Here is a 27851-nt window from a genome sequence, read left to right as displayed (position 1 = left end):
CTCTTTCTACTCTGCGTTCATAGGGTAGGTCAGGGAGCAACATAACGGATTTCCACACCAAGTGACTTTTTGTGGACTCTCCGACTTTGTGGTTCTTTTCCACCACGAGCATTTACGAGTCCTGAGCGCTCCCTGCCCCTTCGTGGCCGCACCCGCCCCCGGAGCGGCGACAGCCGGGCCCCGGCGCAGCCCCGTCGCTGAGGGCACGGGCCGGGACCGTTCCGCCGCCTCTCGTGAGGGGAGCGGGGCGTGGCCGACGGGGCCGCCCGGGGCAAAGTCCAGGGGCCACCGAGCGCCTGAGGGGTGCGCGCGCTCGCCCTCCGCCATGGCGGCAGAGCTGGAGTCGCTGGACTTGTGCCTGGAGCGGCACATCCCGCCCGGGGAACTCGCCGAGGTCAAGCGGATCCTTTATGGGGGCGAGGCCAGGTGCGCCACCAGGACGGGCTCGCCCCCATCTCTGCGGGTTTTCGTCCCTCCTCTCGCCGGGCTCCGCGGGGATGGCCCAGCCCGGGTGTGAGGGGAAGGAGGCAGTGTGAGGGCGGGCCTGCAAGACACAGGGCTGGGCTGAGGGGAAAAAGGAGAAGTAGGGCTTGTGGTGCTGCAGTGAGGTGACTGGGGTTTTTTGGAGGTGATCTAGGTGTGTGAGGAACAGGACAGTGTGAGAAAATGAAGGACAAGGATGGAAGACATGACAGGAATAGTGATATCGGGGCGATGGAGCCTGGAAAGTAGGGATTAAACTTGAGGAAAAGACATGGGAGGGAAAGTGTTTGTAATCCAGGCATGGCAGGTGCAAGTTTGTGTGTAGTTGCTCCTTGATTTGTGCAGCAGGGTTAGTGTCTGGGAGTGACAGGCCAGTGGGCCATGGCTGGCATGGCGGTGAGCGGTGGGGTCAGCACGAGAGCTGGTCACGGCCTGGCCCAGGCCGGTGGTGACGTGGGGCATGGCAGCTTGGGTGTCTCTGCAGGGTTAGGCAGAATTGTCATCCCCTTGGTCCATTGCGTTCAGAGCAGAAAAAGGGAGCATCTCATCTTGAAATGTCTTTGTTTCCTCTTCAATCCAGAAAACTTGATTTGCCAACTGCTGCACTGTCAGCAGCTCAGGAAAGAGATTTTGAACTACAGGGCTATGGGTTTGAAGCTGCTTTGGAGCAATTGAGAAGGCCACGTATTGTTCGAGTGGGACTGATCCAGAATAAAATTCCTCTTCCCACAGACACAGCAGTGGCCATCCAGGTACACAGACTGGGACTGGGGCTGTTTCTATCTCTTCTGCTGGATTGAGACATAACACAATTCAGTTGTTGATTTTTGGAACTGTATCACAAAATGTCTAATGATTGTCTGGCAGTACAGGACCCTTCACTACTGCAGTAGAGCATCCTATAAGAAATTTGAGTGACACGTTTAGTTTCACTGTTTCTCAGAAACATCTCTTGTGTTTACCTCACAGTTTTTCCAAAGCTAAATATTTAGTAGCTCATTTTAAACATGAAAATCCTTTGCCTCTAAGATGAAACACAAAATCATTTACACAAAATCAAAAGGGATGGCAACCAGTGGAAACCACAGGTGCAGTGCTTGTTTTAATTGAGAAATGTTCCATTACAGGAAAATCCATTAGAGGAAACAGATTAATAAAGCTGTGTTCATTATTCTTTGTACAGCAGCGAGTGAAATCTTATTACAAGATAACATGGTTTAGTGGTGACTTGGCAGTGCTGGGTTAATGGCTGGACTTGGTTGATGATCTTAGAGGTCTATTCCAACATTAATTATTCTGAAACCATCATCTCTTAACATCTTGGACACAGCAGCACTCAAGTGACAAATATGTATAGAAATAGTCTCCTGAGAGTAGCTTTAAAATAGGGAAAGAAAATACTGCACTTGTAAAATCTCCTGGAGTAGTAGTTTTGTACAGTAACAGGACAGAACATTTCTGAAGTAGTTTGTTTTGGAAAGATTACCTATCACAGATGCAAGTCATTAATTCAAGTTTGTGGATTCTTTATAACAGCTGTTGAATAAAGTACCAGCTATGTTAATGATTTTACTTTATTAATAACTAGTTAACTGTTTCTGTAAATCAGTATACAATTTTTGATTTCATAGGTCACTGCAGTCTTGTCTTTACTCTTTTTTTTTTGAAACCTGAAAGTAGCAATGCAAAGTACTACACCTATGCTTATCCTTAAGTAGAATACTCTAGAAAACTAATTAATAAATACTTTGATTATTTTTCTTGGTAATAATTACTTAGCTCTTAGGATAGAGGGCTTAACATCCTGTAGGTTGTTTACAATGAGCAGCAAAATTATAGTTTTTGTTGATTCTGTTTAGATTTTCATCTTTTTGCAAGTCAGGCAGCAGTGAGTTTCCAGCTATATAAATGTTGCAACCATGGAATTAGAATCCCATTGGAATTCTTTCTCTATTTTCAGCATCTAAATGCTTTTAAAAATCTATATCTGACTCTGTTATCAGTGCTCAGGAATGATACCTCGAGTTACTCCCCCTGAAAGCAACGGCACTAAGTATAGAACCAGATAAACTCAGTGTGAGCAAAGGGTGTGAAACCAGGCAGTTGACACAGAGGTGAGTTAGAACATGTGGCATTGTAACGGTGTGACATTTCTCACCATCAGGTGGCTGCCCTGCACAGGCGCATCGAGGAGATAGTGGGAGTGGCTGCAATGTGTGGGGTCAACATCGTGTGTTTCCAGGAGGCTTGGAGTGAGTATTTGCTCTGCTTCCCTCTAGGATGTCAAGTGCCCTCTATTTTAACAGGTGTCCTGTAAGAGAACAGTAGAAATCTTCCAAGATACTGCAATTGACTTTAGTGATTTGCTTCCTAAAGGAAAAACCAAAGAGTCTGAGGTAGCAGAACTGTATGGAAGAGATATGAGGGGTCTGTTGTATTGGAGACTGCCATATGATATTTGGAGCTCCTTCATGGCATCCTTTGTGATCCTTTCCTCATTTTTTTTTTCCTAAAACATTGGGGTTTTTTTCTAGACAGATATTAATATTTAAAAATCTGTTTTTACTTAACATGGGATGTTTGAGGCTTAATTGAAACAAAACCCTTGACTTTCATGGGCACGTGAAGGCCCATGAAATGTTTGTGGAAACAGGTTGTTCACAGTGTACACCAGTGACTGGGGTATGTTGTCTTTTCACCCCTGCTGAGACTTCACTACATGCATCCATTCTCTTCTGGTTTGCCCTGTGCGAGCTCAAATCTCCTTGCCCTGGCTAAAAATATTTTTAAATAGCTTTTGCCTTTAAACAAGGAAAACAGTTTAATCATTCTTCATAGTTCCATTTTTTTATCCGTATTCATGCAAATACCATGTATTTCTTGAGTGACATGAACATTTTTGTACATTTTGCCTTGCTTTGGTGTTTTCCAGCCATGCCCTTTGCTTTTTGTACAAGAGAGAAACTTCCTTGGACTGAATTTGCCGAGTCAGCAGAGGATGGGCCAACAACAAAATTCTGTCAAGAGGTAAAAAACCAACCAAGCAAGCAAAAAAAAAGACCAACTGACATCATTTGAAGGAAAAGACAGTATGCCAGTGAACTGGCAGGCAGAATTTGCTGCATTTCTGACTCGTACCTGTGTTATTTAACATTTCTAGTTAACATGTAATGCTGGTTTACCTTTTTTTAAAATTAACTGTTTTCAGCTGGCTGTGGTATCTCATTTTGGGGTACTGCAGGCTGGTGTCTAATAGAGGAATTGTGTTCATTTGTGCAGCTTGCAAAGAAGTACAATATGGTTGTGGTGTCTCCAATCCTGGAGCGAGATGAGCTGCATGGTGGAATTCTGTGGAATACTGCAGTGGTCATTTCTAATTCTGGAGCACTCCTTGGCAAAAGTAGGAAAAATCACATTCCAAGGGTTGGAGATTTCAATGAGGTAAGGTGCAGTATTGTGGCATTCAAATTAGTCTTACCTTGCAGCTCTTGTTTGTGCCAGCATGTGTCAGAGTCACAGTGGCAGGAAATGCAATGTGTTCCTACAAAATGTGGTTCATTTACTGTTGAATCAGTTTTTCTGAGATGAAGTGATAGTTAATTTATCAAGAAGGAATAATTTTTATGAGAGTGACGAGTCTTAAAGGAAGAATAACATTGAATCCTGTTAGGTACTCTTCCTTGGCCCAGTGAAACTTCAAAAGTATCAAGTATCCTTTAAAAGAATTGTTTAAGTTACAGCTGTGTTATGTTTGTTGTGCATGATTGGCTTGGGTAGTTTTGTCATGTGTGCACATTGAACTTACTTTAATTTGCAGGGCAATTGTTTCATGGTTTGAGCATGAACATTACTTACAGCCTTTCTCTGTTTCTCTGTGAGGTTGTCTTGGAAATGACAGTTCTTTTGCTTGTGCTTATTCGAGCAGAATCCCTTAATTCATCGTGCCTCTGACTGAATAGCTGGTTTATGGCATCTTCTGTTTACTAATGGCATTATTGCAGCTGAAACCCCCAGCAGGGTTTTGGGCCATCCTCCAGAATCAGAAACTGAACTGGCAGTAAAGGCAATGACTGATAGATCTGAAACGTGTTTATCCATCCAAAGAATTATCACAAGCAGAAAGATCAGGATTAAAAATTAACTGAAGTCTAAAAATACATTGTCTTACCTAACTAAATCTCTCCTTGTCAGCTAAAGAGAGTAATTAACAGAGGCATTTCTGCTAAGCACTGGAGGCTGCTGTATACCTCCAGTTGCTTTTGTTCCCTGACTGACTGCTCCAGTCATCAAACTGAGGCTTCAGAACCTAAAGTGCTTTTTTATTAATGCAAAAAGTTCTTTTGGGTCTCAAAACTTTTTGTGTTCGAAGACCTCTGCAAGTTTTGACCTTGCTCCCAGACTTGATCAGGCTGGTTTGAGTTTCTCCAGAGGAGGCTGTTAATAGAGTTCTACTCAATGAATTTCTGGCACAGTCTGTCAGTCATCAGTCTTACCTTATATTTTTAACACTTATTCTGATATTTAATATTATTTTATCAGGTCTGTCCTTTAGCTAGCAAAAGTAGTAACTAATAAATCCATTGGTTACTTTCCACATTTTTTTATTTGTTCTTTACGTAATCCAGCAAAAAATAAATTCCTTTTGCTTGTGCTAAAATATGATGTCTTTCAGTTTTCCTGACAGTGTTTAGTGGAGAATCAACAGATTCCAAGAAACTCATTGTTTCCAGCTATGAAACTGTAATGAGAGACACCTAAAAAAAGAAAGAATTTTTACTTTCTCATGTGAAGTATAAATAGAGTTTCACTAAGAGTTTTGCATAGTTGCTAAAAGAAATCAGTTCTTAGAATCCTATATGCCATAATTACTACAAAAATATCTGTTTATAGCTTCCAGATATACTATAATGATCTGGCACTTCTTCTTATATCTACTTGTTACAGAATCAAGTTGTGCTTACCCAAGACAGCACTGTCTTCAGCTGGCTTTGTTAGCAAAGCATTAAGTCCACTCTTGTGAGCTGAGCAATTCTGATAAAGCAACTTCAGAAGCCACCCAGGCTACAGGAAAGGATTATATTCATCTGTGTTACTTTAATGTTGTTTTCTTTATCAACAAAGTTAAACCTCAAGGAAATATCGAATTTGAAATTATTTCTTATGGGTTGTCTCCGTAGGGCAGATGGGAAAGGAGCCTTGTTAATATCGTGTCCATTGAATCAGCAAGAACTAAATGGAAAGGGCAGAGAGGTTGGTCTGTGGCCTATTCAGCCAAGTGTGGGAGGCCTTATAAACAAAAATCAATCCTTCTTGAGACATCACAGTTTATTGCTGTGGAGAGGATTGTGACCTCTGGTGTGAAATAAAGTAATAGGAACTGATGAATTCCCTGAAGCAACAGCATTCTTGTTTTTCTTCTGCTGTTGTGAGAAAAGAAACTGAGAATAGGAGAAAAAAAATGGAAATATATTCATTCAGCAGAATTGTTTTGAAAAAGACTTGTGTGAGCACCCACCATGTGGTCTGCTGTCTACAGACATGAAAGGAGATCAAATCACTGCCCAAGGGACTGTGCAATTTCATGAGAACTGATAATAAATAAGAAACATGAGATGATTATTTTACTGGCCATACTGAACCTGTAGCCCTTGGTTTCAGAAGGTGACCTCCTGTATCTGCTATGCCATTGGCCCACACTTACAGGAGGCCCAGGTTTGTTCCCCAGCTGTTCCTGCTTGCTTTAGGACCAATGGCAGTGGTGGTTACAAAGAACAGATAATTTCAACAAAGGGGAGTCTGCTTTACAGCACACCTTCCTTCTGTGATGAGAGACATGTCCTGTTGGGTCAGGGTGGTGAATTTGTCCCTTGCTCTTCTATCTCAGATCAGTACCAAAGGATGCTGTCAGGAATGAGCCTGGCCACTGCAACTTCTGTGCTGCCTTGGGATCCTCAGTATTGTATAAGGAATGTTGGGTGGCATGTCTTGTCTCCTTATCTGTGGGTCTTTACCACTGTCTGAACCTGGTGATGGTACTTCCAGAAAGCAGCACATTTTGGAAGTGCACTGACTGCTGCATAAAAAAAGTTCCTTTGCTTGAAAGGAAGGAAAGGTATAAGTGTAATTTCAGTGAATACACGCTCCTGCTGCTGCATTGGCATTTCTGTATTCATCTTTTCTACTGCCTAAGTGATTTTGTAAATCTCATCATATTATCCTCAGCCTTCCATCTACAGATTAAAAAGCTTTTTTACTTGGAGGTAATTCTTTGCACTTTTTAAAGAAGTCTGCCTTTGTGGGTTTTGTTGGTTGGTTGGACTTTTTCCTTTGTTTTTTCTTTTGTTTGTTTGTAGTCTACTTACTATATGGAAGGAAATACAGGACACCCAGTGTTCCAGACACAGTTTGGGACAATTGCTGTGAACATCTGCTACGGGCGCCACCACCCTCTGAACTGGCTCATGTATAGCATGAATGGAGCAGAGATCATCTTCAACCCTTCAGCCACTATAGGGGCACTCAGGTAAAATACAAACTGATCTGTGCCATTGCTCCCTTTCTGGGTTAACTGAACCTCTGAGCCCCTCACTGGGGCCTTAAAGGCACCTTGCTGATGTCTTGTAGTCTCATTGTTTTGTCTTCAAAAAGGAGCCTGCATTCTCCTCCACCGGGAATTTGGGGCTCTCGGTCTCCTCCCAGTAACTGATTCTCTTTGAGAACTTTACTGTATATCAGCAGGTCTCCTGTCTTTGAGACAGCATTCACCAGCATCTAGCTGGTGCTCTGAAAACTGAGAGTTTGTTTAGATTTTTTTATGTCATATTTTTGCTATACAATTGGTAGTCGTCATATTCAGGCTTATTTTACCAGCTTCCATTGTCCACCTAAGGAGTGTGGTATGAAATTGCAGTTTTCAGAACCAAGCTGAGATACCCTTTTCTCGGAATTTGTTTTTAAACTGTTGGCAATTTTGTGATTATCAGACCTCTCAAACCAGACTGGACCAGTGTGACCTGTCCCTTGTGAGATTAATCTTCTGCACATTAACATTAATTGCACCCGACTGACTTGATTTCTTAAAAGCCAGCTGTGGCTTCTTGGACAGAAAACGTGCAGTGTGAGACAGTGAGAGTCCAGATTTATCTCTGAAGTGTGCAGTTAATGAATACCTGCTCCTCTGTGTTGCAGCGAGGCGCTGTGGCCAATCGAAGCCAGAAACGCTGCCATAGCCAACCACTGCTTCACGTGTCCCATCAACAGAGTAGGAACGGTTCGTATCCTCCTGGCTTCATTCATCCCGTCATTCAGGGCTTGGAGCACGGGTTTGTTCAAGGCAGCAGGGGTTCCCCTGCTGGGTAACCACTGTATTAGGCTTTATGATGTGATTTGAAGATGGACAGTGATGAAGAGATTGAGAGCTGCCTCTGTTGCTGGCAGCCTACTTTTTGGTTGCAGCTGTTTCCTGTTCTTTAATTGAATCTTTGTAATAGGCACCCGCCCTTTTGGTAACTCTCCCAGTTTCTCTGGTGAAATCAGTATTCTTTTAGTCAAAATGATTGAAAAATTAATATATCCTTAAGTCAGTGGTACACAGCTTGTGGCTGTTGTACAGATACTATCTCTTTCTGGCCTGTAAAATTCTATAATGAAATTTAATAATGCATGCAATAAGTCATTCTTACCTTCAGACTACTTAAATTACACTATTATGTGTATATTTTTAAAATTAGATTCCCTGCAAAAATCCTGAATTTTCCTTGCTGCTATGTGAATATGTTTGCCTTTTTTTTGTGATCTGAAAAGATATGTTTGGTTAAATATCTCCTCTTTTGCCTCTTTAAACTTGTGAAATGGATACAAGGCATGTTCCCTAAAGTGTATGAACAACAGGCAGTGATACAAAAAGACCTTGTGTTCTATGCTATCCATCACAGAAACTAGGCCTCTCTGATGACTCCCTTTAGACAGTGCTGATTGTGTGCCAGAAAAAAATATTTGTAGATTTATATAAACTCCCAAAATATGATAGACTAGCAAGGATTTCTTGAATGAAACAGAATTATACTGCCACCTATGGATTCCTCTTGTTTCACAGGAATACTACAAGAATGCCTTTACTTCTGGAGATGGTGGAAAAGGTATGTTCAGAAATCACATTCACTACCAGTTCCCAGATTTGCTGGAAGTTAAAGAGGATTATCAATGAGGAGTATGAGATTTTCTTGTATGTACTTATGTGTTGAAACACAGTAACTTGTGCTGTGAAAACTGTGGCTTCTTGTGGCTCCATCCAGAGTGTGCCTGAGCCTTTTTTAGCCAGTTTTGGAGCTTAGTGTTTTTAGCAGCTGCATGAGAAAGGTCAGTGGGATCCATTGCTTAGTAGTACAACAAATGTGATTGATTTTTGGCACAACTCAAGAGTTGTGCAATATGAAATAACATCTTTTCTGTGCCTCAAATCCCAGTGTTTTCACCTCTGACCTTTTATTGAAAATAGAATGGGCGTATCTCTGTCAGCTGTTTTGAAAATGTGTGATTTGACAATTAGAATTCATTTAAATGCAAAGTAAAAAGCAATGAAAGCAAAGCCTTTAGTCCAGAGACTTAATAATGGCAAAGCATAATGGTACATTATTTGAAAGGCAATAATGTCAGGCAATAATGAAAGGCAGGGAGATTTTCCTGATAATTTGATGGTGTACTCTGCATGAAAATTATAACTGGCCAAAACTGCAGTTATTTTAGGATCATCTGTGACTCTTCAAGATGATTATCTTGCCTAAAGCACAGTGAGTACCCAAGAAATGGAGTCAGGTTTTGAGGACACTGCATGTTAAGTTACAAACCTATTTGCAGATGGCAATACATGCTTTTTAAAATCTCTCTAAGCACACCACGAGCTGGGCCATTTCTACGGCTCGAGTTACGTGGCTGCGCCAGACGGCAGCCGGACCCCGGGGCTGTCTCGCACTCAGGACGGGCTGCTGGTGGCAGAGATGGACCTAAACCTCTGCAGGCAAGTCAGTGACAAATGGAATTTTAAGGTAAGCCTGACACTAAAGGAAATACAGTATCAGAACAAACAAGCTTGATAATGATTCTGTGATGTTACAATAGTTAAAAGGCAGCCTTTTTTTTTTTTTTTTTAGCAGTTCAGAGCTTAAATTGTTGAAGGAATTTAACAGGATAATGGGGGCCAAAAGCTTAAATAGATTTGGAAAAGGAATAGAATTCAGGGAAACTAGGCCAGTAGCTTTCAGATGAAAACCCTAGCCTCAGGACCTTAATGTGGATTGCCAGCAGCTCTGAGGTTGATTGCTGGGCAAGAGTTTTGCTTTCCTTGTGCAGTGAATGTAGCCATTTATTGCTGAGCTGAGCCAGACTCATTGGATCTATCTAACATGGTACTATTGCATGTTCTTAAAGGCCTTAATTGTCAGTATTGGTGAAATTTAGTGAAAACCCAAACCCACAAACTTAAGGACTTTCTGAAGGCAAAATTTTTGCAATATTAACTTCCTGACTTTGTGGGTATGTTGAAACTACAGAGAAAGAACTATGTACTGTATATATTAATATCTGAAGCATCTTAACACACTTTTGAATTTATCTAAATCAGATTAAGATAGCTGCAAGCCACTCCATATGGCTTTAACAAACCTTATTTATTACTTTTTTTTTTGTATTCTGAGGTAAAGCTAATTTGGTTCATCTTTCCAGAGGGCATAATTGGATTTAATTTGTCCAGCAGCAGTGCTGGTTGAAGAAATGGCTGCTTCAGCACAGCAGCTTGCTAACCCTTCAGTTTTGCCAGTACAGGCTGTGTGGGGTGCTATATTATGTACTGATTTAGTGGAGTAACCAGATTTTTTTTTTAAACAAGCGACTCTCCTTTTTTATTCTGACCAAGTTTACAACAGACCACACAAAGATCCTGTTGGAACAAAAAAAAGAAAAAAGTGGCAACTCTGGAAATAGGCTTTGCTTTTTTCGTTTTTTTTTCTTTTGCTTTTTTGCTTGAGACAGATCTTTTGTTCCAGTTCTCAGTACTGCTAAAGACCATAAGTTTTTCCTAGTCACTCTTAAGATCAGCATGATTTGAATCCTAACAAAATAGTCCAGAATGCCTAGCTAGCAGCTGTACAATATGTCTAGGTTCTTCAGTGATCACCTAGTATTTAAAATAAGTAATCATTTGCAAGGAGTGTCAGTTTTTGAACATCATGCTACTGCAAGCAGACATTTATTTTATAGAGCTGCTTTATTTGCCTGTTATGCATTACAGTATGGTGCAATATCCAACGTATTTTGATGACAGTTTGACATAAAAATGAAAAGTGTCTGTGATTTGAAATGCCGAATAAGCTTTCTAATTAAAAAAAATAGTAATTTCTTATCTACAGCTCAATTTCTTTGCTAATATTGTTAATCCATACATAGGGACTAAACCCAAGAAGTAATTTCAGGTCATCTTCTGGAACAGAATTGCATTTGTTATTTTACAGACGCCTGTGGTAGGCATGTGGTTGTTGCCATAATGGAATTAAGTTGTGCTGAAAGATTCTTAGCTTTTTAAGCCAGGCATGCATTTAGTTTTGCTTTGCCATGAGAGTCTGAGGCCCTTACTACAGAGTAGAGGCTTGGTGTGTCAGGAAGCACATGGAGCATTGCTTCTACCAGCTTAGCAGGGGTATCTGAACAAAAGCAATTGTATTGATTAGGAAAAACAAACAGTAAAAGCAAAACACTGCCCTTCAGCTGATTTGTGTAGAATTGTGTATTTTTTGTTGTCTTCAACTCCTGTGCTTTCAGCACCTTTATTTCATGTTGATGGTGTGGAGTGCTGTTGTTGGGTTTTGGCACTTAAGGCACAGCTGTGGTTTTGTTTATGTGACAGGGGAGAGGTGTTTCCTTTTCCTCTCAGTTGTGGCCAAGACAGAGGTAGTTCTTGCTGAGGGGAATGAGGAAGAGTGGTCACAGGTTTTCACACCCACTGCAGAAAACCTTTAACAACAAGTATGAACCTATTTAACCTGCTCTGGTATCTGCAGTTTGCACCCAGTGGTGCCTGAAAGGGACATTCAGTAGAATGTATTTGCTAATCTTAGAGCAGCAAAGGGGTTAAACAGATTAAATAAAGATGTAATTTTCCCCTCCCAGAGCCAATGTTGTGGGTTGCACACTCAGAGGATGATGGCTCTACATCAGGTGCTGTATTGCAGCACTTCCAGCACTTGCTCTGTTGCCCAAACCATTGATATTTTGTATTAGTAACGGGTGAATTAAGAGTAACCCCAACACTGTCAGTGTTATATGCAAACTTACTGCTGGCAGCAGGGTTCTTTGGTAGTCAGGGACATGACATGAAGGACAGGACTCTCTCATTACAGAGACACTGCTCTGCCTTCACTGACGTAACTTAAAAAATTGTTGATGCATAGGAGAGTAAGTCCACCTTTCCCATTCACTTCCAGCTATCCAGAATAGCTATAATAAATAGTAAGTCAGTGGACATGACTGTCACTGAAGGAGAGCTGCAAAACAGGAAGGTGTTCATTTAAAAGTTGGACTTTTCAGGGTGTAACTACGCTTCTTCTTTGGATAGAAATGCAGTACTAGGCAACATAATAGGAGTTCTTTCGTTAAAAAAAAGTTTTTATAAAAAAGATGTTTGTGCTAAGGCTCTGGAGATCTTGATTTTGAGGGAATTATGGTTTTGATGTTTGGGACAATTAAATCATATATTGTCATAGAAAAAAGCAACCAGTGGATATAAATATTTTCTACTGAAGTACTTTTGTAGCTTACTTGAAAGAACTGAAGCTTTGATTTTTGTTTTCCAGATGACTGGTAGATATGAAATGTATGCAGAAAAGCTCGCTGAAGCAATCCAGCCTTTCTTTATACCCAATATCATCAAAGAGTAGGAGAGAGCATCTCATTACACTGAAATGTTGCAAGACAAATTCAAAGTTAGTGTTGGATTATAGTTTTAATGTGAATCACAAGTTGCTGTTTTAATGTTGTCAGTGTAATTTCATGTAACCAGTTTTAAATAATAGGAGTCAGAACTGTTACATAAAATAATTGAAAATGGCTTCTTAAGTGTTTGTCATTTACACTAATGAGTCTAAAGTTGTTCCTTGCTAGAAATACATCCAGTGTTTTTCTAGAGTAGATATACATACTGTGTACTATGATAGAGTTGATGGGATGAGTTCAGAGGACATGAAAATTTTTATGTAAGCTTTGCATTGTACATCTGTTTCTGCTTTCTGGTTTTTACCCTCTGCCCAAATGCATAATTTAGGGAGAGATGAGGCAGAAATTGTTTTCATCTGTGTTTTGTTTGCTTTTTCTGCTTACAAACTACTTGATGCAGTTCAGTTATAGCTGAGTAATGTACCAGACACCCCAGTTGTGTGAAGATCTGTGGGTGCTGTAAAGCAGGTCTGCTTTGGTACTGTTGCCTTTTACACAGCCACGGCTGGAGCAGTGTCTTTGCTAGGCCCCTTCAAGGTGCAGAAGTTGTGCTCAGAGAGATGCTTTGGTGTCTTCTGAAGCTCAGTGTCCTGAAGGGAAGCAGAAATAGAGACCCAATGCACAGGCAAGGCTGGGGCAGTTGCATGCTTTTCACTGTGAACAGAAAGCTCAGGATGGGCAAGGAAGATTCCTTCCCTGGGGCTGCACTCCAGTAGGATATGTGGTGGCTGCAGAGTACACAAACCAGCTGTGGAATAAAGGTAGTAATGATACATTTGCTACTCTTAGGTAATACTGTATTCTGAAATTTTACTTCATATGATTTGGGTGATGGCAGTGGGTGTTCAGGCAATGCAGACTGAATACAATTTACAGCCCAGCAACTATGAATTTATAGCTAATGATAGTAATAAATGTTTGAACTCTTGTTTCTGTTTTTCCAAATTGCAATTTCAGATTTTCAAAAACATTTTTTGTAATAAACTTGTTAATAAATGCACTTGCTACGTTATGTTACCAGGTTATTTGTGAGCTTAAACTTTATTGAGAATGGCTTAGTTACAAATAAAAATATATTTATGTATAAAATCCCTGCATGTAAAATCCCCTTCCTTTGCTATTGACATCCTGACAGAAACAAAGCAACAGAACATTTTTCTAAGTGTTTTGGTAGACAATTTTGTAAGAGGAAACAAAGTTTCAGAAAATGCAGGTGTTCTGGATGCTTGTGCAGTGAGCTGCTTTTTCAGTTGAATTTGTCACATACTCAGCCTTTTCACTTGGCTTTTGCTTCTTCCTTGTGTTTTCATCTCTCACAGCCATCTTCCATTTGGCAGCTGTATGAGACCCTGTTGTAGTGGACCTCTTCTTTTGTCTGCACTAGCTTAGACAGCTTTGTTTATCTTTCATTTTTGTTGAAGCATTTAAACCCTGGGTACCCAACACTTGCCAGTCAATATTGTTACACCTGTGTGCACACTTCAGAACACTAAGCTGGCCCTTAAGTTTATGTTTTCTATACACCCAGGATTCACTTTTGGTAATGGAAACAGTAAGATGCTGAATGCCAATTACAAGCCTTTGTAAGAATTGTTTTTATTCAACTAACCAAGCCTGCTCTAAGATAAATCCTGTGGCATTAGTTTAATGGTATTGAATGAACCATCTACCTGAAAATGCATGGGTTAAGGAGGTACTCTTAACAGACTGTAGCTTCCATACCTGTTAATTATTAACACAGCTAATACACTCTCTCAAAATCAAACATCACGATTTTGGCCCTGGACATAAAAATTCCCAGATCAGGAGTTTACTCTGGAGGAGTTGAAAGGCATTACCTCCAACAGGTTTTGTACCTTTCTTCTGGAAGGATTCTGCTGGTGGCACTGATGAACTGGTTCTACACAAAGCACATCCTACCTGTTGCTCATCACTGCCAGAATGTTTTTAAACTTCACCAATGATAAGCAAAATTTGACACACAAAACTTCCTGTCATGCACTTTTGTTTGGAATTTTTTAAGGGTTACTGCATTTTAGATGTCTGTTACTATTTTTTGCCTTTGTACAAAGGAGCACTTGATTCTACTAAGTACTTAGTCAACACTGTATACTTTTCAGTTAGTCAACAACTGATAAATGTTTATCTTGGTAAAAAAACTTTCTATGCTGAAAGTGGATTCCTATTTATTATATCCACACAGTTTCAGAACTTGAACAGTTCTTTTCCTAAAACCATGCCAGAGATGTGGGATCTCTGTCTTAAGTGCAAATTTTCCTAGTTTTATATCAGTGCTGATTTTCCTACTCACTTTCATATAGGCAGGACTGAAGATTGAGACTTGTAACAAATGAGGATGGATGAAGCTGAAATAAGTGTTTTTTCTTACACTTCAGAGTGCTCCTCAGGTAACAGAGGAAAGGGCTATGAATAGGCTGCTACCAGTTTCACTTAATGTCTCAATATAGCAACAATTTAATCCACATACAGCTGTAGTGTAAGAGCTAGAACAATCTATGTTCCTGCCTTCTTACTTGGAGAAGGTGTGTTTGTATTTCCTCTTTCCTTAATTGATTTTAGCTCTTCTGAGAACGTCACTGAACAAATACTAACAGCAAAATTTGGCTCAAATTATGATTTAGCGTTTTAGATACAATGCAGATGCTGTCAGATATTTACACTTTACACACAAAATATTACCATTAGTGTGGATGACAATTTTCTGCATTTGCTTAATAAGTTGAAATATTTAGAATGTTCATATTTAGAATGGATTCGGCAGAAACTGGTACCTGTGGGTGGCATAACATTCAGAGCTTTTTGCAGAGAGCAGTAAAGACTTCCAAGTGCAAAGCAAATCTTTCCACCTAAAGTTTTGGAGCAATATGGAGCTCTGAGCAGTCATCCAAGAGGATTTGTCCAAAAGAGATTGAGTTTGTAGTGCAAGGGAGTAATTCCAGTATTGCAGTTGCATAAATGCTAAATCTCTGTGAATTTGGTAGATGGGAAGTTTCCTACATTGCATACAATACTGATGAGCCAACAAGGCATTTTTTTGTTATTTAAAAGTTTTTTACATTAATTTTTTTCCTTTTATAATATTCTGCTGAACTTCAAATCCATAGATTTTGTATGAAGAGCAGCTGTTCATGCTTTGACAGAGAGAGAAACAGGTATTTTCTATTTTTTTCTTTGTTTACCTAAACCTATGCAAATATTACCAAGTGTTAAAGTTCACAAATTTGGTGCTTTTTTCTTATGTGTTTAATTTGAAAATAAGCTGAAAGTGAACAGGCTCTGGGCCTGTATTTTAGAACTGCTGTCAAATGTGCAATTTTGAAAATTAGGGGAAGAAAAACCCAAAGACAGATATTGAAAAATCAGATACACCATCACAAAAAGAAAAAAAAAAAAAAACCAACCAAAAAGGTAAAGACAGCATTGCAATATAGTCCTGTCAATGTCTATAAAGCCTCCCTTGTTGAAGGTCCCACTGCAGTCCAGGAGTGAGGTGTGTGCAGGGGAGTCCTGAGACGAGCAGCCAGCTGCCCTGCAGGCTGTGCAGGAAGGAGCAGGAGTGTCCTGGGTGGGTGTCAGCTGTCTGTGTAGATGAACAGAATATCTTCATCCGTGCCATAACTTGTCCTGGCTTCCTCAAAGTTACTGATGCTGGTGCAGCATGTTCCTGGGATGGAGGAACAAAATGTTACAAAAAATTCAGAAGGATTTGCCAGTGAAAGGTTCTTACACTGGATGTAACAGAATCCACAAACCAAATTAGTATAGAGACTACACCCAGCAGCTTAGGTTACAGCTTTACTCAGGTAGATTTTTCACCTGAGAGAGCTCACTGAAATAATGCTGCAGACAGGTGCCAAACTGGTCCTTCTGCTATATTCTGCACATAGACATTTCAGCATCTCCCACTAACCCATCTGAAAGCCAAACAAGCCAATTGCTAGAATGCCTATCTGAATTCTTCCACTAAATCACACCACAAAATGCAGCACTGATCTAATTAACGTGGCAAAACCCCTTCTGATAAATCAGGTAGTGATGCTTAAAATGCCTGTGCACTGTGAGGGGAGGTCCAGCTGTGGCTCTGTGTCAGACTCGTTAGTAATGCACTGCCTGAGAATCCATCCAAAAGGGACAGGCTACTCACGGTCAGCATAGGCAGGGTTGTTGTAGTAAATACTCCCTGAGGCTTTGTTGTAGCCACATAACACAATGAAATGGCCCTGGTAGTCGGGGCTCCTGCAGAAGCACTTCTGTCCGATGGGAAGGAAGCAGCAGTATTTGACAGGACTTGAGCAAAGATCACACAGCAGCAGGACTGCGTTCACAAGGACAATGGCTACGTGACCCTGGGAGAGGTGGTTTTGGATGTCTTGAACGGTTACTGTGCTGCAAGGAAAAAAACAGACACACTTACTGAAAGAGACTGGCATAAAGAAAGTACCTGATGGTGGACAGTGCAGCTGGCACTTTACAGATACACTATGGATACACTTCTATATCACAGGTGCAGCTCTTTGCTGTTAAACCCTGCAGGCTTTGCTATGGACAAAGCCTGACAGAATCTGCAGCATTCATGGCCTTTTCATTTCATTGCTGCTGCTGAAGTGCAGAGCAACAGCTCTAGATTCTGCAGTAACACATTCTGATATGACACATCAGATGCCCCAGAGAAGAGAATTAAAGCAACTGGCAACTCACTCAGTAACTTGAGAGATTTCTGTTGTAGGAAAATTTTAAGTGAATTGTTCTCTCTCTTGCTGTTAGAAAAGCTTATCTCTGAAACACCAAATCTTTAGCGAGTGAGTGGTTAAATGTTGTGTAACCACTAACCAAATTAAGATGTGCCCAAATTTCCCTGTGTCACATAGAACTGTGATTCTCCTAGCTGAAATTTTGAATCACCTCATATGTTAGGCTTTATTTCTCAGAGAGTAAGTATTCACCAAACACCACCTATAACCTCATCTGTTAAAAGCTGTCCCTCTCTGCGGCAGATGGTGTGCTCCATATGCGTGAGAAACTCATCTCTTGGATCTGTTCCAGATGTCTGTGCTGTGTGCACCACCTGACTAAACTCACGTGCTTTTTATTTAATCCTTCCCGTGGCACTTCCCCACTCTGATGCCCCAGCCTCAGTACTGCACAGGTAGATATGTCTTCTGTCCCTGCCAGAGGGCACAAGGCCACAGTCTTAAGACTGCAAAAGCAAGAGGGACTGCATGTCCCTTCTGTCCTGTCACAGCTTATTAATTAAAGTGAAGGTGACTCCACACATGTTAGAAAGGACACTTGATTCTGCTAAATATAAGTTATGCTCCAGCATTCGAATGTTGTTGTGGCTGCCCCATATCCTCTCTTCTTTGCTTACCCCTAATCACTTACCCCACTTTGACAGCAGGGATCCAAACCCAGCTTCCCTATAAAATGGGATGCAGCTCAAGTTGGATGTTTAATCATTCCCCAATAGAATTTCACTGCTGATTATGAAAATTCTGCAGTTTTTCCATTTCTTCTGGGTTTGTAGTTCTTTCATGGAGCTCCTTATTTCATGGTTTCCTTGGCAAAAGCTCCTATGCTAACTTGTAATTTGCATGTTTGTCTGGGAACAGAGATCCATAATGTTTGCATAGCTCTGGGAACAATGAGTTCTGTACCCACACAGCATTCTCCTTAATTCCAACAATGGCCAATTAGAGTGCTGTAGGCACTCCCTACTGCCTAAGTGTAATGGATAACCAAATTCAAAACACAGTCAGCTCCTATCAGCATTTTCTTATCACTTATTTTGCATCATGACTAATTTTTCTTCACACTTCATTATTAGCTCTTGATGTGCATGAGGAGAAAGACACTAATTGGTAAAAAAAGGCTTAGGGCTTGATTTCAGTCTCTTTCAGCGATTTAGCTTGGTGCCTCCAAGAAAAGCAGGGGCCCACAGAATCTCCAAAGAGAAAGAAAACAGCTTACCATTTCTCCACCAGCACCTTGCAGTCTTTGGCTTGTGCAAAGAGCTGATTCACTCGATTCTCTTCTGTGTCAAAGTGCTTCCTGTAAAATGACTGTGGAAATAACAGAAGTTCTGAACTGGAATGGTGTTTACCTTGGGTAATCCACCACTTAAGAGTCTGCTAGCAAGAGCCTGCATAAGTTGGAGCTCTGGCTATGGGATAAAAGATCTCTCCCTTAGTTCGCTGGAAACGGGACAAGGATTTCTGCTCTGAATTACAAATTAAATTTGCTCCTGGTCAGTTACTGTTGCAGTTTCCATCCAGTGGCTGTTCAGTTGCCTACATAAGAGAAGCCTGTCTGGTTTCCCAGGGGAAACTGGGCAGGAGCTTGCAATACATTCACCACTGCTACAGGCCCTCCTTGGCCCCTTGCTGGCAGTCCTGGAGAGGCCAAGCTCTCAGTGGATGGGAGGCTGAGTTCCCCTCTCACCTCTAGAGGTGGATCTTCCAGGTCAAGGCTGAGGCACGGTGGTGGGGAAAGTGTGGAAGCTAAACACTGCTGCTGCCCAGGCTGTACCTGTTCTGTAGATAAATACAGGGCTTCAGTCTCCAAGGCTGTCAAATAGGTTGGAACCTTTCATGAACACTACATGCAAACTTTTTAAAAATTCAAAAGATGGAACCAATATGGGATCATATTGCCTTTGGAACAGATCTGTGCCAGTTTTGGCAGTAGGTCAAATTAACTGTAGTTGACTGTCAGTAACACACCAGAGCTTTTATAGCATGACACTCAAAGCTTCTAAAGCTGCCTGCTCTCCCCCTGTAGATGAGAATACTGACCTGATTTTTGTAGCCCTTGTCCACTCCAAGTGTCTGGGTGCAAAATTTATGCTTAACTCCGAAGTGCCGCATTAGGTAGGCCAGGTCAATAGTCCAGATACTCTTTGTTAGCTGGAGTTCCTGGATGGCTTTCTGAAACTCATCATTGTCCAAATGATTCAGGTACCTAGAGTATCAAGAAAGGCAGGGGAAGGGAAGCACAGCTCTTAGGAGAAGCAAAATGTGTGCTGTAGTCCAAGCCTCTACATCACAGCACATATAAACTGAAACAACAGGCTTGGCTAAGAAATAACCAAAAAAAAACCAAACCAAACCAACCCACAAAGGAGACATTTAAGGGAAGGGAATAGGGAATATTTAACTGGATTTATTGCTGACTTTTTAAAATTGGAAATGTGTGGTGCCTTGACTATTTTAGAGTGCTAGAAGTGTACAGGTGCTGTACCAGAGTCAAGCTGGTATAGAACTCTGTCCTGAAGGTTTACAGTGTAATATGCAAGTGTATTAGAGCCAACACAGAAAGAAGAGTTAAAGACTAAAACTTCCTTCACACAATAGATGGATTTTAAAAGGAGGAGCCATAAAGGAATTCAGTAAATATTCAAAGGAAGCTTGTCTTAGGCACTGATGACACAAAAGAAAAAGTGGGAGATGGAAGTCAGGAGGAAGCTTGGGACAAGTTGCAAAGGGGCAGGGCAAGGTAGCTACAGGAAGTTCTGAAAGTAAGAAAACAAATGGAAGTAAATGATAAAAAATAAAAAGCAACTGGAATTGAGGATGCAGGGCAAACAAGGTCAGATCAGCAGGGTAAGAAGATTAATCTTGGAAGCTGAGTTTTGAGCAGACTGGAGTGGCAAAGAGGTAAAGGGAATAGAGGTTACAGTAGTCAAGATGGGAAATTACCAGCACACGGACTAACGTCTTGGCAGAAGGGATGGAGAGAAATGAAAATCTTCTGCTTCAGATCTACTAAGTGGACATCTAAATAGGTATTTCTCCTGCACCTAAGCTCATGTTCCTCTGTGGAAGGAAAGAGGAGTTCAGCAGGACAGCTACTAGTTCAAAAAACGGTAAAACCAAAAATAAACAAAAAAAAAAACCCCAGAGGGCAACACAGTTTTAAAGCTGAAACTACTCCTGGAACACAAACACTCATCCCACAGGTTGGGGCTCAGCAGGACAGAGGTAGTACAGGTACAGCACACACTCATAAACTGGGATACACCTACCCATCACTTGAAAACACAGAAAGGAATCAGATGAGTCACAGCTAACTATAATTTCTTAATTATAACAACAGGAAAGAGGCAACACTTTCTATAAGCTTATGCATGCCAGCCTGCAGAGTTCATAGAGCTGATTAGGTATTCTGCATCTGTGTAATTAGTCAGTTATTCAAAAGGGTCTGAAGTTCAGTTTATGTTTTCCCTTGCTCCTGCTGGAGAGCTGGGCCAGGCCCAAGCAGCAGTCACTGTCCAAGGGTACCTCAAAAACTGCTGCTCTCCTAAGACTGAACTCATGGCTGCTTCAACACGCCTCTTCTCCCTGGGATTTGCCTCCTGCTACCCCTCCCCATGGAATGGATTTCCCACTCTAAGAGAGCCACTTACTGAAGCACCATCCTGGAGCAGGCCAGCCCGCAGTCCCAGTGGTACAGCTGCTGAATCACTGGCACTTTCAGCTGGATGCAGTCAACTGTGTGAGCAGGACACAAACAATGTCAATCCATACAGAAATGTTTTTCCATGCCACTAAAAGTCAGCCTGTCCTCAGCACTACAGCCATGGAAACTTAGGAATGTGGTTTTGTCTGACTGGCAGGTGGATTTTTTTCTTTCTTAGGGGAACATATATTTAGTATTTCTGTACAGGTAAGCATTTGGTTCAATCTCATACTCCTTTATTGTTCCTTAACTAGATCACTGGCTTTCCACCCTCTTTTCCCTTGGAAGTTTGTTTTTTTTTGTGGGGTGATGTGCCCACCACCCCTCAACTGGATCTGTGCCTCCTCCTGGATAGCAGCAGGTAAGACACAGGTATTCACCTTTTCTCTTGTGTCTGATTGTACTTCTGTGCCACAAGAGGAGTTCAACCAAACTGGGAGAAACATACCAGGGTCTCCGGGCAGGAATCTCTTAGGAGCCCCACAGATTTAAACCTTTTCTATAAAAATCTTTTTTCTCAGGGATGGTAATTTACAGAATTTAAACAAAACAAGTTAAAACTCACAAGTAGCACCAGTTGTCCTTTTGTATTAATTCTGTCAAAACCTCAATAAAGAGGGAAAATTAATAATCTCTGCCAAAAAAACCCCCAAAATACAAGCTCCATCCTCTGCCTCAGTTTTTTATTTTTATGGAGTTGGCAATGTGGTGGTTTCAGTTTCACCACTAGCAGGACTTGAAGAGTTGTGCCTGTCACTGCTACTTCAGCCTTGACCAAAATGAGTTAATGACAAAGGGCTTGTCTCAATAACCTTTGATCTAGAAAAGGCCTTTGAGAAGTTTCGTTAACAAGGTCCTCTATATTTTATGATGGGAATAAAAATGCATTTGACATCACGTGGACTTGTTTAGTTTTGGGGTAATATGATTTATAGAACTTTTTAAATAATGTTCTTATATTTTTCCTAGTTGTGCCCCTGTTTAATCATGACTTTAAAGAATGGCATATCAGTTGATATATTCAGTCTTTTAAATTCATCTAGCTTAAGGCGCTGTCAAGTATCATAACAAAAAAAAAAAAAAAAAACACAAAAAAACAAAAGCCAAAAACAAAAAACCAATTCCCACTTGTCCTCAAATCAGGAGGCTTCTCAAGTATTTTGTCATCATATTTTCTTAGCACGTTGTGAATCTGTCCCCTTTCTGCAAACAGCCAGCGCCTCTGCCAAGTCCCACATTAACCAAGGGGTACGCGTTTTCCACGTGAAAGTTTCAGAGAGCAGTAACAAGTTTTCTTGGCCGTCCAGCTTCCAGACACCTGTTTCCCAACACACCGAGAGCTCGGCTGTGCCGAGACGAGAGCAGCCCGCCTATGCCGTGCCTGTAAACCACCCTGCGAACGCCTCTGTGCTTGGCCGGCTCCCCGCCGCCACGACCTTACCGACGGAGCCGGTAATTCCACATGGCTGCCGCGGCCAAACCCGCAGCACCGCGGCTCGGCAGGACCGAGAGGCCGCCGGGAGCTTCGGCGGGGCCCTCACTCCCCACCCGCCGCCCGCCGGGGCCCCTGCCTGGCCCGTTCCGCGGAGCGGACTCCTCCTCCCCGCCGCCCCCTGCCCGCAGAGGCCCCGCCGGCCCGAGCAGGGCTGGGCGCGCCGCACTGACCTGGCGGCGGCTCGCCGGCCTCCCGGGGGCTCTTCATGGCGGTGGCGGCACCCGCCGCCCGTTCACTGCCGGCCCCGCCGAGCCGGCGGCGCGGCCCCGGGGCCCGGCGCAGGCTCCTCCCGGAGGCGGGGGCTGAGAGGGGCCGGGCCCCGGGGCGCTTGCCCCGCGCCGTGGCGGCGAGGAGAGCAGCGGGACGTGCGGGCGGGCAGGGGCATGACACGGCGGGCGGGGAAGGCGCAGCCTTTGCCCCGGACCCGGGGCACCGCGGGGCTGCCGGGCTGGCCCCGGGCGGGAGCGGACGGAATGAGGCCGCGCCGCCCCCAGCGCTCGTTCCGGTTCCGGCGCGCGGAGCAGGGCGGGAGGCGGCGGAGGCCATTAGGGGAGAGCGGCGCGGGCGGTGAGTGCGGCTCGGGGGTCCCGGCGGTCCCGGCTCCCTGCGGGGCACGCTCGCTCCACGGCCGCTGTGGGGAGGCGCCCGGGCGGCGCCGCATCCCCTGAGGAGCCGCAGGGGCCGGGTCGGAGCGGCGGGCTGCGGGAGGGCTGGGCGGCCCCGGCTCCCTCACGAAAGGGCCCGGTGCTTGGCGCTGCGGCCCCGAGCGCCGCCGTACCGCTATGGGATCTACCTGGGGCTCTTCCCATGGAGCTACGAGTGGTTTGTTTTGTGGTCCTTAAAAGGGAATTTCCCAGAAGAGACCTGGAAAAGACTGGCTGTTGGTGTTAAAAGGCGTTGGGCACGTCTCTCGAGAAGTGTTACTGATGCATAGTCAAAACACACGTTGTGTTAAAAATGTGAGAAAAATGGTGCTTTACACTAACGGAAGGGATGATGGATTGTGTAATTGGAGCTTATTCTACATCTTCCTTTGTAATAAAAGCTTTTGTTTTGCTTGTGCCTCAGGTGTAGAGCCACAGCACTGCAGCCATGTCGATTGGAGTGCCAATCAAGGTCCTGCACGAGGCCGAGGGCCACATCGTGACCTGCGAGACCAATACAGGAGAAGTTTATCGAGGCAAACTTATCGAAGCTGAAGACAACATGAATTGTCAGGTATCTTTTGTTTCACAAGGATGGAGGGAAGGTTGGCTGATCTGGGCCTTGGAAGGCTGAAAATTGATTAAAAGACTGTTGCTTTTAGTTCTGGGATAAAATAAAAACTGTGCTGCTGCTGTTTTTTACCGTGGTGAAGTGGATTCAGCATTACAGAATGCTCCAAAGAGGCTAGAGCTTATTTCCAGTTTCAGAGTAGGATTGGGCATCCCTGTCAGTATGATCAGAGATTTTAAGAGTCTGTCCTGTTCACTGTCTGTGAACAGTGTTTTTCCAGAGTTCGTTGTGTAAAGCCACTGAGTGTAAGAATAAAAAACCTTGTTTTAATAAACTGAAGTTTATTTAATGCGCATTAAGAGGGCCTAACTTTGACTTCAGGCAAGTGCTCGTCGAAATCAGAATGTTTTCCTAATAGTTAGTACTAGAATAGCTTTATTAAAACTATTTGCATATAGGAAAACAAAAATAATGATGCTGATAAAGCTAATTCGTAAACTGGTGAGAAAGCAGAAGTCCTGGGCAGCAGTGGGGTGTGTTTCCATGGTCATGATGCCTTGTGTCACAGCTGAGGCCTGTGAGCACTGACTGATTTTTCCCTTCCAGATGTCCAACATAACAGTGACCTACAGAGATGGACGGGTGGCACAGCTCGAGCAGGTGTACATCAGGGGCAGCAAGATACGGTTTCTCATCTTACCAGATATGTTGAAGAATGCTCCTATGCTGAAAAGCATGAAGAATAAAAACCAGGGCTCTGGAGCTGGGCGAGGGAAAGCAGCTATTCTCAAAGCTCAAGGTATGTACAGTTTCTTCATGGTCCCTCCCTCTATTTTTCTGTAGAACTGGAAAGCTCATCTGTGTCACTGAGGAGATTAAGCAGTAAGAAGTGAAAAGATTACTGGTTCATACAGTGTTTTTCTGTGTGTTTTATTTTACAGTGAGAGTCAAGACTCAAATTGTCCCAATTACCTGAATGTTTAGTATTGATGCTACAGTAATTTAGAGGTAGTGAGTAGTCCTTTTAAACAGAGCCTTTCTATTAAACTTGGGAGTTCTGTTTTCCTGCAATTGTGGCCACCAGCTGTTTGAAATGCTTAGGAAAGGATTCAGATGTTCTTGTAGGAAAACAGCTTTAGTTACTAAGATGGTAGTTAAGCTACTGGGAAGCTGTAATTTTTACCTTTTCTGTAGTTCACTCTCATTTGTGCCTTCCTCAGGGCATCACTCTAGTTATTAGATAGTTGAGTAACAGTCATGTGCCACAAAGTCCCTGGTTAACTTCAGTGTGCAGTAACGTTGATGTGGGGGAGTAACTTAATGAATAGTGTTACAAAACCTTGCAAGAGTGTGGGGCTCCAAATCTCTTGGGTGACAGAGATTTGTGTGTCAGAAGGAGCATGAGATGTATGAATACCTACTGCAGTTGTTCTGAGGAGCCAGACTGTGGGACCGTTAGGTTCTGGTTCTTCTCACAGAACGCTTCTTCTTCCTCTCACATCACTTTGTGAGCATTTCCTTGCTTCTGAGCAAGAGACCTTGAGTTTTGTTGATGTTTTGCTTGTCAGTTGTTGAGATAAATATGCAGGTATGTCAAATTCATGTCATCCCTGATGTTTTCTTTCTTCAGTGGCTGCAAGAGGAAGAGGCCGTGGTATGGGCCGTGGCAACATCTTCCAGAAGCGAAGATAATTTTGGTCTTGGCTGAATTGTTTCTTTTTTATTAGGGGTGTTAACTTGACTACATGTGCATTGGTATCAGTTTTGTTTAATAAATGTTTCTGACAAAAACTCGTCTGCTCTTACCTGACAGGACAATTCTTGGGCAAATACACTGTAGGTTGATTTCAAACTCAAGCCAGCTTTGAAAAATAGTGAACTTTATTATATCTAGTTTTGACCACTTTGTGTGATGCATTGGTTTTTGAAGATCATTATGTTTCCTTTTTCTTGTTTAGTCCTGCTGTCATTTATTCTCTAAAGAATTAGAAGGCATTCTTAATGAAGAATTTTAAGTCATACATTATAAAGTCTTATTAGCAGCTGCATTTATGGAAAATACAGCAAAACAGAGGCAGCTTCCTGAGAAGCAGAGCACTGTGTTCTTTAGCTTTATATGGACCTACAGTAGATAGACCTCTATCTTCAGATCTCTATATTGGACTTGTATTCTTGCATTTCTTATCTTTCTCTTTGGATGTGGGGAGAATTTTTCATTGGGAACACAAAACTTTGATAGCCTGAATCTATATTTGCCGTGAAAAAAATCTATTCTGACTTTCTTAGCAGTTTTCCCGTGTGTCTGGGAAAAGATAACAGAACATAAAATAGGAATTTTCCAGGATAAGTTTGAAATGCTTGGTAGATTTGAAAGGCAGTGCAGGTGTATGAAGAAAGTTTTATAAGTAGTTATCCATTAAACACAACTCAATCCAAATACTACTGTTTTGAACAAAACTCACTGTCAACTTCAGCTTTTCATCTTATATCTATACACAGTTGGGTATAGATCAGCTGATCTGCAGGAAGCCAAATGTTGGAGTTGTAACTTCGTTGAAGTGTAGCATGAGTGTTTTTACTGACTTAAATGGTTGAAATGTTTCAATGTAACCCTTGTGTACCTAATAACCTATTTGCATATGGTCAATTACCAGTCTGTACACACACAAAAAAGCTGCTCTTGCTTTTCTGCCTGGATGCTGTGAAGACTCTCCCTTGTGTGCAGACAGGAAAGTTGAACTAATGTATTAACTTGTTGAATTGTGTGTAAATAAAGCTGTATTTGGTCTCGCATCACTAGGGAAAACCCTGCTGCATGTTCTTCTGGGTGGTAGTGATCCTAAATATTTGCAATGGAAACCTCCTTAGAATGCGTTTAAGGGATACTTGAGCTTAACCATAAAAGCATTGTGGTGTCATCTTACTCCTGTCATGAGGAATGTGTCCAAAAGATGGCAGTCCTCACAAGCAGGGACCATTTCCACTGATGGTGACTGGCTCACCTCTTTTAAAGTCCCTGTTCTTGAGCAGTGCCAAGCTGCTGTTCTCTCAGGAGCAGTGGATGTGGCATTCAGCAGCACTGAGGGCGGGGGGCAACCACGAATTTTGGAGAGAAACAGTAACCCTCCTCAAGATGTTTGATGGAGCAAACTGTATCTGCTTTAAGAAGTTTGAAGTAAGTTCTCTAATGCATATCAGCTTTGAAGAAGATACTGGATTTTGCATAAACAAAAAGCTTTGTACTGTGGCTTCAGGTTGGGGCTGTCTAGGATGAACTCTTCAGAAAGATACCGCGAATTTAGTGTTAAAAATGTTGAAGTTTCACACTGGTAGGAAAGTGCCAGCCAAGACAAACATCACTTAGCAATTTCTGACTGGAGTAACTGGAATGCTAGTTTGTTACATGCTGCTTTCTAGAGCCTTCCTGTGCTGTGTGTATACTTACAGTGTGAGAAATCAAAATTTCCTTCTCACAGACGAGGTCTCACCCACTAGATGGCTCTGTTGGGAAGAGAATGAAGCTCAAGAAACCAGAACCCTCTGAAAAAGAAAAATGCAAGAAATGTGACTTCTGCTATAAAGCCTGTAAACTCGAGGGCTATTATAAACTAGCATGAAAATGCTCACCTTATTTTCTTTCTTCTTCAGTGTTCCCTGAGTGCTGGCTTCCTACATGGCTGGGTTATTCCAGCTGCTGATTGATGCTGTGTTTCCCTGGCACTTGGCTAATTGGGCAAATGCACTTAGATAATGCAGATTCCTCAGTTCAGTAACTTAAGCAAGCTCTTTCCCTGGGATGGTAAATACTAAGGAGAAGTGCAGCTGTTTTTAACATCTGCTCTTATTTGTCACTTTTTTTTTATCATGGATTGCAGCTTTTCATTCTTTGCCATCACACTGTGTGTGGGCTTATAAATCTCATGCTCTTCAGTGGGTTCAGGGCTCTCCATAGTTTCCTGCTTTTGGCAGAGAGAGACAAGCACTGGCCTGAAGTCTTGTTCCAAACCTGCCCCTTTGGTAACACCAGTGCAGGTGTCTTTGAAGTACTTGTAGGACAGAGAATCTGTTCTGTAGGTGTGTGGTGTGTGGAGAGGTGTAGGTGGAAATTCACCTAATCTTCCAGGGTCAAAACCACACTTGTGCTCTGGTATGAAAACAAGGACTAACATCAGAGAAAAGTTCAAGAAAGTATCACTTGAAA

At 42.3% G+C, this 27851-nt stretch overlaps 3 protein-coding genes across 5 annotated transcripts; 2 read left to right on the top strand and 1 right to left on the bottom strand.

The window, feature by feature from the left end:
• Window positions 1-296: 296 nt before the first annotated feature.
• Window positions 297-13465, top strand: UPB1 (beta-ureidopropionase 1). The gene is made up of 10 exons (XM_041489047.1): window positions 297-426; window positions 1064-1235; window positions 2648-2735; window positions 3416-3510; window positions 3763-3924; window positions 6837-7006; window positions 7672-7753; window positions 8579-8621; window positions 9373-9527; window positions 12327-13465. Exons 1-10 carry the CDS (start codon window positions 326-328, stop codon window positions 12408-12410), a joined length of 1152 nt encoding a protein of 383 aa, XP_041344981.1. The 5' UTR covers window positions 297-325; the 3' UTR covers window positions 12411-13465.
• Window positions 13466-13479: 14 nt separating this feature from the next.
• On the bottom strand, window positions 13480-22999 carry GUCD1 (guanylyl cyclase domain containing 1). The gene is made up of 6 exons (XM_041489048.1): window positions 22606-22999; window positions 20888-20972; window positions 19278-19443; window positions 18454-18545; window positions 16631-16872; window positions 13480-16150 (listed from the first exon to the last, which is right to left on the bottom strand). Exons 1-6 carry the CDS (start codon window positions 22979-22981, stop codon window positions 16059-16061), a joined length of 1053 nt encoding a protein of 350 aa, XP_041344982.1. The 5' UTR covers window positions 22982-22999; the 3' UTR covers window positions 13480-16058.
• Window positions 22287-26440, top strand: SNRPD3 (small nuclear ribonucleoprotein D3 polypeptide). Of its 3 annotated transcripts, none has more exons than XM_041489050.1 (4): window positions 22287-22392; window positions 23504-23653; window positions 24257-24449; window positions 25281-26440. In XM_041489050.1, exons 2-4 carry the CDS (start codon window positions 23528-23530, stop codon window positions 25340-25342), a joined length of 381 nt encoding a protein of 126 aa, XP_041344984.1. In that variant the 5' UTR covers window positions 22287-22392; window positions 23504-23527; the 3' UTR covers window positions 25343-26440. The 3 variants fall into 3 exon arrangements, with proteins under 3 accessions (XP_041344984.1, XP_041344983.1, XP_041344985.1); XM_041489049.1 differs by lacking the exon at window positions 22287-22392 and adding an exon at window positions 22879-23002; XM_041489051.1 differs by lacking the exon at window positions 22287-22392 and adding an exon at window positions 23376-23394.
• Window positions 26441-27851: the final 1411 nt, after the last annotated feature.

The sequence above is a fragment of the Pyrgilauda ruficollis genome, unplaced genomic scaffold (genome assembly GCF_017590135.1).
Source record: "Pyrgilauda ruficollis isolate IOZ18807 unplaced genomic scaffold, ASM1759013v1 scaffold9, whole genome shotgun sequence".
Lineage (NCBI taxonomy): Eukaryota > Metazoa > Chordata > Aves > Passeriformes > Passeridae > Pyrgilauda > Pyrgilauda ruficollis.
The sequence above is the reverse complement of the archived record's forward strand: the minus strand, read 5'-3'. Positions and strand labels throughout refer to the sequence as shown.

Coding starts and splice junctions, on each gene's coding strand:
- SNRPD3 (XM_041489050.1), top strand. CDS start 23,528: ATGTCGATTGGAGTGCCAATCAAGGTCCTGCACGAGGCCGAGGGCCAC. Junction 23,654..24,256: donor AAGACAACATGAATTGTCAG/GTATCTTTTGTT, acceptor TTTCCCTTCCAG/ATGTCCAACATAACAGTGAC. Junction 24,450..25,280: donor AGCTATTCTCAAAGCTCAAG/GTATGTACAGTT, acceptor TTCTTTCTTCAG/TGGCTGCAAGAGGAAGAGGC.
- UPB1 (XM_041489047.1), top strand. CDS start 326: ATGGCGGCAGAGCTGGAGTCGCTGGACTTGTGCCTGGAGCGGCACATC. Junction 1,236..2,647: donor ACACAGCAGTGGCCATCCAG/GTACACAGACTG, acceptor TCTCACCATCAG/GTGGCTGCCCTGCACAGGCG. Junction 3,511..3,762: donor CAACAAAATTCTGTCAAGAG/GTAAAAAACCAA, acceptor TCATTTGTGCAG/CTTGCAAAGAAGTACAATAT.
- GUCD1 (XM_041489048.1), bottom strand. CDS start 22,981: ATGGCCTCCGCCGCCTCCCGCCCTGCTCCGCGCGCCGGAACCGGAACG. Junction 19,444..20,887: donor TGCTCCAGGATGGTGCTTCA/GTAAGTGGCTCT, acceptor TTGATACTCTAG/GTACCTGAATCATTTGGACA. Junction 16,151..16,630: donor CAACCCTGCCTATGCTGACC/GTGAGTAGCCTG, acceptor CCTCCATCCCAG/GAACATGCTGCACCAGCATC.